General features: G+C 38.7%; 1 protein-coding gene across 1 annotated transcript; it reads left to right on the top strand.

The window, feature by feature from the left end:
* Nucleotides 1-343: 343 nt before the first annotated feature.
* Nucleotides 344-10,560, top strand: si:dkey-118k5.3 (NLR family CARD domain-containing protein 3). The gene is made up of 7 exons (XM_056474259.1): nucleotides 344-2,993; nucleotides 4,362-4,784; nucleotides 4,889-4,975; nucleotides 8,549-8,632; nucleotides 8,707-8,790; nucleotides 8,883-8,966; nucleotides 9,045-10,560. The coding sequence occupies exons 1-7, from the start codon at nucleotides 1,186-1,188 to the stop codon at nucleotides 9,136-9,138; spliced, it is 2,664 nt and encodes an 887-aa protein (XP_056330234.1). The 5' UTR covers nucleotides 344-1,185; the 3' UTR covers nucleotides 9,139-10,560.
* The last annotated feature ends 282 nt before the right edge of the window (nucleotides 10,561-10,842 follow it).

Raw genomic sequence — 10,842 nt, 5'->3', positions numbered from 1 at the left:
CGGGTCCCTTGCCACCTTAAAGTTGAACCGTTTATTTACATACTGTAGTTCTTCACAGTTCACACTAAGAACACATGTTTTAATAAACTATTCACTAAAATGGTCTTTGGTTAACTAAAACAAATAAATAAAAAACAAAACCTAATATTAATTTCTCATATGGCAGAGCAAACTCCTTTATAGAACCTTTAAGTGTATTGTAAATTCGAGTCAGTGATCAGAAACCAGCCACATATTATAAAGGAGACGATTCGGAGAAGAGCACGAGTGTTTCTGGCCGTAGGCGGAGATCCTTCAACTTCTTGTATTTTGTTATTGCTCAATAAATCAGGTGACTTGAGGGGGAAAATGACAGAGCATGTCCATCATATGGACGCCTCAAATGTTGTCGTTTTACTACAGCGATAAAAGTATGTGTATTACAGTAGTAGCTTTCGTGTAGTGTAATCGATATATTTCTCCTATGCGTTTCACATCATATGAATAGCTTGAATACGGCTATTATCCGCAAAGGATAGTTTCACTTTAAGACGCAGTTGAATCAATGAGATTCTACGGAAGTGGGGGAAGCGTGTGATACTGTAAGATTGTTTATTGGCGTATTTAGCCGTTTCTTTGTTTTGGTTTTGGAGCTGTTAACATACCTATTTGGATGTACACCAGTTATACAGTAAGCCGAATTTTATTGAGAGATATTTAGAGGAATGTCTGTTGGGTTACTTTCTGGGCGTCAAGCTGTTCTTTTGTTTTCCCTGTCAGAGTTTGTTCAGTAATGTTAAGTACATTTTAAATAACACATTAAGTGTTTTATTGGTATGACAGTAAATATATTTTAGACAGATTCATCGTAAGTTAAGAAACAATGACACAACATTCATTACCTTTTTGTCGATTTACCATCCCATACCGACGTAAACGAGAAACGCTGTGTTATTGTGCTGTTGTTATGGTTATACTTTGACAAACACGACTTGTTCAACAGATATGTATCATTGCTGAAAGGTTATTTGAATACGCTGATAGAATAATTAATTGTGTACAAAACTAATATTAACATAAAATTAAAATTAATTATCATTTTAAAATAACTTTACAAGTTAGATTTGACTTCATTTTGGAGTCAGGGGGTCCAGGCCATAATAAAGGGGCCCCAAAATCCCCCATAGCCAGTAACATTTTAAAGTGATGGCTGCTAGAGCCTGTTGCACTGAGATTCAACAGCGTCGCGTGGAGCTGGTGGAGAACTACAGCATACACTTGACACGTCTTCTGGACGTGTTGTTTAATGTGGGGGCATTGACCGAAGAGGACCTCAGTCTCATAAGGGGCTCGTCTGTTAGAGGCGAGCGGGACTGTATGAGAGTTCTGCTGGATGTGCTGATTGGCAGAGGAGAAGAATCATGCAGGGCGTTTCTCTACATACTACCAAGTGTTCAAGATGAGACCTTACAAATAGGGCAGATCAGCAGACAAGAACATCTCAAAAAGCACAAGGAAATCTTATCAAGGGAGCACAGCCTGGTGGACTACCTCAGCATCAGGAGACACACTTTAGGGCAGGATGAGGCCGGGCGCTTGACTGATATCACCTTCTCAAGACAGGCTGGTTATGCATCATCTTCTCAATGCCGACATGAATCAACCGGAGTTGGAGACGCGTTCAGGACATGTGCAGATGAGATCTGCGTTTTCAGGGATGTTTACGGAAGTCTGCTGTCCAGTCAATCAAGTGGTGTGAACATGTTGTCAGGAGTTGCTGGAAGTGGAAAAACCACGGTTGTAAGACGCTTGGTGCGAGAGTGGGCTGCAGAAACCACTTCACCCAAAATTGTCTTACCTTTGTCCTTTCGTGAGTTAAACCTCATAACTCAAGAGCAGAGTTTGCAGGACCTGCTCTCGGATCACTACATCCACCTGAAACCTTTTCTGCATGACTTTCTCAACTCAAAACCAACCCAGTTTTTACTCATCCTAGATGGTCTGGATGAGTTCTGCTACCCTCTTAATTTCGAGCACACTCCCAAATGCTCAGATCCGGAGCGGGTGATGCCTATACAATCCATTGTGGTCAATTTAATCAAGGGAAATCTGCTTCCAGGCATGTCCGTTTTCCTCACCTCAAGGCCTCATGCGGTCTCCAAAGTTCCTCCGGTGCTGGTCAGCCAGTATTACAGCCTGTTAGGTTTCTCTGTAGTTCAGCAGAAGCAGTACTTTGAGAAGAACTGCAGTTCTCCGGAGGCTGCTGCTGCAGTTTGGGCCTCAGTGTCCTCCCATAAACCTCTTCTCCTCATGTGCCACATTCCCGCATTCTGTTGGATTGTGTCCACTGCCTTGCATGATGGTGGCTCCTGCCTTTATCCTGATCCTGTAAATGCCAAGTCAGGAGATCAAGAAGGCCTTGATAAAGCTGACCTACAGGTACCTTCTGAAGTGAGCTCCAAACCTGTCACAATCACTGAGATCTACTGCTGCTTTGTTAAATCCATCATGCTGTTCCATGCCCAAGGGCGAAGCGAGGGCTCCCATCACACCAGGCTTCAGCATGCTTCTCATGTCCTGGCTGAAATGCAGCCAGTACTCAAAAGTCTAGGGGCGATGGCCTTCAAAGGCCTCCTGGAGAGACGATTCATCTTTGAAAGCTCCGATATAAACTCTTTTAATCTGGATAGCACCAAACTCTCACAGGTGTTCCTCTTTGAGATCCTTAAAGAGGATAGAGCATCCCTCACCTTAGAAAAGGGCTTTCATTTCCTCCACACCAGTGTGCAGGAGTTTCTGGCTGCCTTGTACTATGTTCTACAGTCACTCTCAGGGTCTGATGCATTTTCAGGCCTCAAACCAAGAACAGGCCGATATCTTCAGTCTGCGCTTAAACAAATGGGATCAGCTGTCAACAAATTCAGCAGGCCGCGGCGTCTCTTCTGCAGACGTATTAAGAAGGCACTTCGCTGTGGGGAACAACATCAGTCTGGACACATGGATCTTTTCTGCAGGTACCTTTTAAAAAGACACTTATAATAAAATTAATTAATTTTTATATTGACACTTTTTCCTTTTGTTTTCTTTTAAAGGGATAGTTCAGCCAAAAATGAAAGTTTATTTACTATTTAAGGCTGATTAAAACTTATGTGTCAAGCGTACATGGATGCTCCGGCACAGCCTTCGTGCGGTCGCACAGCCCTTGCTGTGTTTGACGCCAACGCTGATGCACACCTCTTAAAAATATGTAACTACATGTCGCAATGATGCATAGCACAAGCTCTGTGATTGGCCAGCTTGGTAACTGTGACGAGTGTAGGCAGTGCTGAGAGTCACAAGCCCGATGGAGCGAGTGTTTACAAGAGTCGACTCTTGTGAAGGAGCTCCATATGGAAACTTTTGTTTTGTGTTTACCTTATGATTAAACTTGTTGCATGTCCGATGGTTCCAGCTTCAAAATAAGCGAGTTTAGCTACATCTACATTAAGGTAGTGTTCAGAAAACATAAATCACCGGCGAAGAAACTCAACACAGAGGAACATAAACACCTACTGCCAGCTTCTCCTGAAGTGTTATTGCAGAGCAACACAAACAGCACGCAGAACTATAAATGCACAACTAATGCGCAAGCCATGCGCCATGGGTCATGGTGATCACTCAATGCAGAAGTATAAATTAGCCTTAACTCACCCTCAAGTGGTTCCAGGTGAGTCCCCCCTGAGAATTGGGTTAGCCTAAAGGACCCCGAGTGATCCTATTGTTTTACTTGAGTTGTAATAGATAAAGTTTGTACTGCCTAATTATAAAGTACAGTATATGAAATCATGTTCATAATTTATATAATGTAAAAAGCGCGACTATTTCATTTCACCATTAAAATGCCATGTACAAGCGTTATATTGACCCTTTCGTATACTTATGTATAATTAAAGGCATGCATGAGTTATGAAAATGAGCATTTAACGTTATCTTTTATACTGCTTAGTTAGTCCAGTTAGCTTATGTGCTAGCATAATCATACCCCTACCGTTAGTCTCCTGGCTACAATAAGATAATGCAGCTCTGAATAACCACACAACAAGGTATCGCAAGCAGACTTGATTGCAGGGGGGACTCAATTTCCCACCACACAGGTGTCGTAAATTTAGTTCCAATCCCAATCAGACACGTCTGGGCTAGCTAATCAAGCTCTTACTAGGCTTTCTAGAAACATCCTTACAGGTGTGTTAAGACAAGTTGGAGCTAAAATCTGCAGGACACCAGTACTGCAGCACCAAGTTTGAACACCCCTGCTTTAATATAATACATTTGGCCAACTTTTTGAAATATTCAGCTTGATTTTGACGACTGCATTTCACTAAGCTCTTATTTTTCTTCTGCAGATTTGTTTGTGGCCTGCTGGTTCCCAGGACACGTCGGATTCTAAATGGATTTTTCCCTGATGAGCCCAAAATGCATCTGCTCCGTTGCGAGCCCTCTCCAGACCTGACTCCTCCTTTCCTGCTCCATCTGTTACACTCTCAGCTCCAGAGCTCCACCCTGTGCCCGGAGAGGCAGGTCAATGTTTGTCATTGTCTGTACGAGGCCCAGGACCCAGGTCTGTCACAGCGCCTACAGGGTTGGATGAAAGTTCTTTCACAGCAGGCCTCAGATCAGTCTAGTTCAGTAAATAGGGACTGGAGTGAGCTGGCTTTCCTCTTACAGCTCAGCCCAGACCTGCAGGTTTTACATTTGGACGCTCAAGGACTTGATGCTGATGGAATACGCAGACTCTTACCAGTCCTTCCTCTTTTTTCAACACTGAGGTAGATACCGTAGGCGTAGTGTTTTTAGGCAGACACAATGCACCTGTTGTTAAATATTATGTTTTGGGTTTTGTAATATTTTGTGCATGTTTTTTTGCCTAAAGTTTAGGTCAGAATCCTCTTGGTTCAGAGGGAGCAGCTGTGTTGTCCCTAGTTCTGAGAAGCCCAGACTGTTGTATTGAGAGGCTGTGGTAAGTGCGGGAGGGGGGGGGGGGGGTCAATTAAATATTGAAAAAAGTTTATAAAAATGGTTAATTAAAGAGTTAGTTCACCCAAAACTGAAAATTCTGTCATTATTTACTCACCCTTTACTTATTCCAAATCTGTTTGACTTTAGAACACAAAAGAGGATATTTGGATGAACCTGAAACTATTGTCTTTAATAGTATTTGTTTTTCCTACTATGGAAATAGCTTTCTTCAAAATAACTTCTTTGGTGTTCAGCAGAAGAAAGAAACGCATAAAAGTTTGAAACGACTTGAGGGAGAGTAAATAGTGAGTAACTTTTCATTTTTGGGTAAACTATCCCTTTAAAATACACACACTGACTGGCCACTTCCTAGTACCCACTTCAGAACTGTTGGAAATTTTGGCTAATACTTGACAGTTGTTGTAGATTTGTCCACTGCACATCCATGATGCAAGTCTCCCATTTTACTACATTCCAAACATACTCTATTGAATTGGTTTCTGATGAACATGGAGGCCATTTGAAGACACCAGTAAACTTACTGTCATGTTTACTTACTGCCATGTCTACATGGAGACGCATTTAACTGCATATGCAAAATTATGTATCTTATAGGCTTTTCATCCAGACTGATCCAGAATTTTGTGAGTGATACTGTTATTTTAGGCACTTCATCCAGACAGATCCAGAATTTTGTGAGTGATACTGTTATTTTTAGGCATTTCATTCAGACTGATCCAGAATTATGTGAGTGATACTGTTATTTTAGGCATTTCATTCAGACTGATCCAGAATTATGTGAGTGATACTGTTATTTTTAGGCATTTCATCCAGACTGATCCAGTATTTTGTGAGTGATACGGTTATTTTTAGGCATTTCATCCAGACTGATCCAGTATTTTGTGAGTGATACTGTTATTTTTAGGCATTTCATTCAGACAGATCCAGAATTTTGTGAGTGATACGGTTATTTTTAGGCATTTCATCCAGACTGATCCAGTATTTTGTGAGTGATACTGTTATTTTTAGGCATTTCATCCAGACTGATCCAGTATTTTGTGAGTGATACTGTTATTTTTAGGCATTTCATTCAGACTGATCCAGAATTATGTGAGTGATACTGTTATTTTTAGGCATTTCATCCAGACTGATCCAGAATTTTGTGAGTGATACTGTTATTTTTAGGCATTTCATTCAGACTGATCCAGAATTATGTGAGTGATACTGTTATTTTTAGGCATTTCATCCAGACTGATCCAGTATTTTGTGAGTGATACAGTTATTTTTAGGCATTTTATTCAGACAGATCCAGAATTTTGTGAGTGATACAGTTATTTTTAGGCATTTTATTCAGACAGATCCAGAATTTTGTGAGTGATACAGTTATTTTTAGGCATTTTATTCAGACAGATCCAGAATTTTGTGAGTGATACAGTTATTTTTAGGCATTTTATTCAGACAGATCCAGAATTATGTGAGTGATACTGTTATTTTTAGGCATTTCATTCAGACTGATCCAGAATTTTGTGAGTGATACTGTTATTTTTAGGCATTTCATTCAGACTGATCCAGAATTTTGTGAGTGATACTGTTATTTTTAGGCATTTCATTCAGACTGATCCAGAATTATGTGAGTGATACTGTTATTTTTAGGCATTTCATCCAGACTGATCCAGTATTTTGTGAGTGATACAGTTATTTTTAGGCATTTTATTCAGACAGATCCAGAATTTTGTGAGTGATACAGTTATTTTTAGGCATTTTATTCAGACAGATCCAGAATTTTGTGAGTGATACAGTTATTTTTAGGCATTTTATTCAGACAGATCCAGAATTTTGTGAGTGATACAGTTATTTTTAGGCATTTCATTCAGACTGATCCAGAATTATGTGAGTGATACTGTTATTTTTAGGCATTTCATTCAGACTGATCCAGAATTATGTGAGTGATACTGTTATTTTTAGGCATTTTATTTAGACAGATCCAGAATTTTGTGAGTGATACAGTTATTTTTAGGCATTTCATTCAGACTGATCCAGAATTATGTGAGTGATACTGTTATTTTTAGGCATTTCATTCAGACTGATCCAGAATTATGTGAGTGATACGGTTATTTTTAGGCATTTCATTCAGACAGATCCAGAATTTTGTGAATGATACGGTTATTTTTAGGCATTTCATCCAGACAGATCCAGAATTTTGTGAGTGATACTGTTATTTTTAGGCATTTCATTCAGACTGATCCAGAATTATGTGAGTGATACGGTTATTTTTAGGCATTTCATTCAGACAGATCCAGAATTTTGTGAATGATACGGTTATTTTTAGGCATTTCATCCAGACTGATCCAGAATTTTATGAGCGATACTGTTATTTTTAGAAAAACAGTTCCCAAATTGTATAATTCTGTAAACAACACCCTTGTGTTTTCCTGTGTAGAGCCAATCCAAATATTTTGTGCATTCATTATGTCATCAGGCCACATCTGGACTCTAGTCAAACACAACTACACCTATGTTTTAAATGCATGCTCCAAGTCTTAATTTTTTGTGTATCCCTGTGATAGAATTACTGTGCCACATACGCCGATCTGATTTGACCAAGTAGGACATGTTCCTGAATTAACATCTATGTTGATCCTGGAACGACATTCCAACAATTATGCATTTCTACATGAGTGTTATCCATCTATTATTCTCCTCTGATTTTGGGAATAATTTACAGTTATGGTTGGGTTTAGGGGTAGGGAACAGGTATGGATTACGTTTTCGAACAAAAATGATGTTCCAGGATCATCAAAGATGTTAATCCAGGATGGCATCATACTTGGCAAAAGTCATGATGTGTGTGCCACATACTTGTCTAGCATGTACACACTGTTGTTTGTAGTCAGTTTCATGTATGTGCAGATTTAGTTTGAGACGACTCCTACAAAATTTAGGGGAAAAATAGGGATCTGGCTTGATTTGGATGTGGCCTGGGATGATTTGAGCTTTGTTACATGCCCTGTCAGAATAATCGTCACAAAATGGATTTACGGTGTTCAAAAAGGGATGAACATGGTCAATAATAATGACCTGGGTCGCCTTTATGAACATGGCGGATGCACAAAAACAGGGTGGAAAAGTGCATTTGCCACTTCCCACGCAAAAGTTGATAGGAGAATGTGCACAGCTGTATTTTAAATATTATTATTATATTAAATAAGGAAGGTTTCTACACAAGGTTAATAAATGAGACAACTGATCCATTACTAAAATCTAGGATGGTTCCATGCTTTTATGTTGTTCACTCCAATTTCTGGCCCTGCTATCTGAAAATTGCAGAAGAAATTGAGACTCATTGGATGTGATTTGTGTTCAAAGATATTGACCCTGATTGTAATGAGTGGCTATTTGAGATAATGTTGCTTTTTATCAGCTGAAGCAGTCTGACCACAGAATCTAAAGCACTGATATACTGCCATGTGATTGGCTAGTTAGATATTCAGACATAGGTATACCTAATAAAGTGGCCAGTGAGTCTTTGTGTAATTTATAATGAAATAAACAATAATATTCATGTTCAATATAGGGTGGTTGCGACAGGGCTTGGTTGCGAAGGCCTGAGGATCCTTGCAGAGGCTCTGAAAGAAAATCGTACCGTGACTGACCTCAGGTGAACACCGAAAAATGTTCAGTTACAAATACTTAGCGTTTTTCTCACTTAACGTTCGTAATATCATTCATTAGAATGGCCATCAATAAAATTGGAGATGCTGGAGCGGGTTATCTTGCAGACTTACTGAGGACAAACCGCACGCTGACAGATATCAGGTGACCAAGACTAACCTCTGTATTGAAATTTCACAATAAATCAATGGCTTATCTTCAGCGTTCAATATGTCCGATTATTCTGCTTCCTGCAGACTTCGTGACAATCTAGTAACAGATAAAGGAGCCGAAATTCTCATGTCTGCGCTCAAAGAGAACACTACCTTAAAGTATCTGTGGTAAGAATCATCTAGAGTTGATTTATTTCAGTTTATTTCTCTAACACATGTGCCATAGATTTTCTTTATTCACCGCAGGCTGTTTGACAACAAGTTTACAAAAGATGGCGTCAGGAAACTGAAAGAATTTGCAAAGACCAGACCCAACCTGGACATTAAAGTGTGCATCTGACGCTTATCCAACAAACTGAAATATCTCTAAAAGGAAAGTCTCAAATGGTTTATCAAAATTTCCTTCAGTAATAATATTTTGCTCTGATATGTTATTTTTAACACACTGTTTCTTCCTTGTATATGTTCATATGCCTTTCTGTGACAATTTCTGAATTTCATTGAGATTTTCAGACCCTCTCATCTTATTTTATCATCATCTCTACATCACAATTAGTAATACAGTGAAGTATGAATACCTGGTTTTACTGCACAACATGTCCCATAACTGTAATGTTAACCACAAGTGCTTACACTACACGCAGTCCAGTCAAATGTGTTTTTGGTCAACAGTGGAGCTCAAAATATTTAGACTCCATTTAATTCTTCCAGCTTGCACCCTAAACAATGCTGGGTTCCACACAATTCCTTCATGTTGTCCCAACACAAATTGATTCGGTTAACTTAATTGTTTTTACAAATTTAAGTTGATTGAACATAAAACAATTAAGTTATCCCAAAAAAAAGCTCAAGAATTGTGTTGACAGCTTAACAATATTGTGTTGATTGAATTAACAATAACACATCTTAAAGGGATAGTTCACTCAAAAATGTACATTTACTCGCCCTCAAGTGGTTTCAGACCTTTATCAGTTTCTTTCTTCTGTTGAACACAGCAGAAAATAGTCTGAAGGGATCTGACAACCACTAACTATTGAATTTCATAGTAGTAAAAAAAACAAATACAGGTTTCCAGCTTTCTCCAAAATAACTTCTTTTGTGTTTGATAGAAGAAACAAGTAAATCATAGGTCTCAAACTCGATTCTTGGAGGGCCGTAGCTCTGCACAGTTTATGCTCCAACCCTAATCAAACACAGATGATCCAACTAATCAAGGTGTTCAAGACTACTATGGTGTGAATTAGAGGTGGTTAAAGCTAAACTCCAAGAATTGAGTTTGAGATCACTGAAGTAAATGATAAGTAATGTTGCCAGAATGTTTACTTTTGGGTGAACTATCCCTTAAATATTAAACTATGCCAGATGTAAACAGGGTTTTTAGATTTATAGACAGTTCATTCTCTAGACACTGAATTGTATTCATATTGCGAGAGAACTCTTTTTTATTAGCTGACCTTTTTAGCAAAAACCTCCTAATGTGTATAAAATGATGCTCTCAAAAGACCTAAATAGGTGTCTTACCCTTTAACTTGCACTCTAGGAAAACTAAATTTGGCCATTTTCTTCGGTTAAATTGTGTTCCTGAAACCACTCTAAGCAAATACTGAGCTTTTTTTTCAATGATATCCAATGCACAGGCCTGTTTAAGGGTTAATACACTCAAGTTTATCTTGTACTTTATTATAAATTATTATCTTCTCTTTTTTAGCATCTCAGATTAGTGCCAATGGTTTATTGCTCATTTTTGTGGGTGTTTATATATATATATATATATATGCAGAGCTTAGCGCTCCTGTAAATGCTTCATAAACAGAAGTAAAATGTATGTGTAAAATACACAACGGTATTGCATTTGTTGTTTAGTCAATAATAATATGAAGTGAGTGATTAAACGTGTCAAATTAACATTAGAACTTCATGAACTTTGCTGTTTCTTAACCTCAAGCCAGCTGTCAGATAACTGTTAGAAATGTTGCACGTCTGTCTTCTTTCTAAAAGTTGCACAATATAGGCTCAGGCATTTCATTTCCTCATATCATTGACT

Source organism: Danio aesculapii, chromosome 15 (genome assembly GCF_903798145.1).
Source record: "Danio aesculapii chromosome 15, fDanAes4.1, whole genome shotgun sequence".
In the NCBI taxonomy this organism is placed as follows: domain Eukaryota; kingdom Metazoa; phylum Chordata; class Actinopteri; order Cypriniformes; family Danionidae; genus Danio; species Danio aesculapii.
The sequence above is the reverse complement of the archived record's forward strand: the minus strand, read 5'-3'. Positions and strand labels throughout refer to the sequence as shown.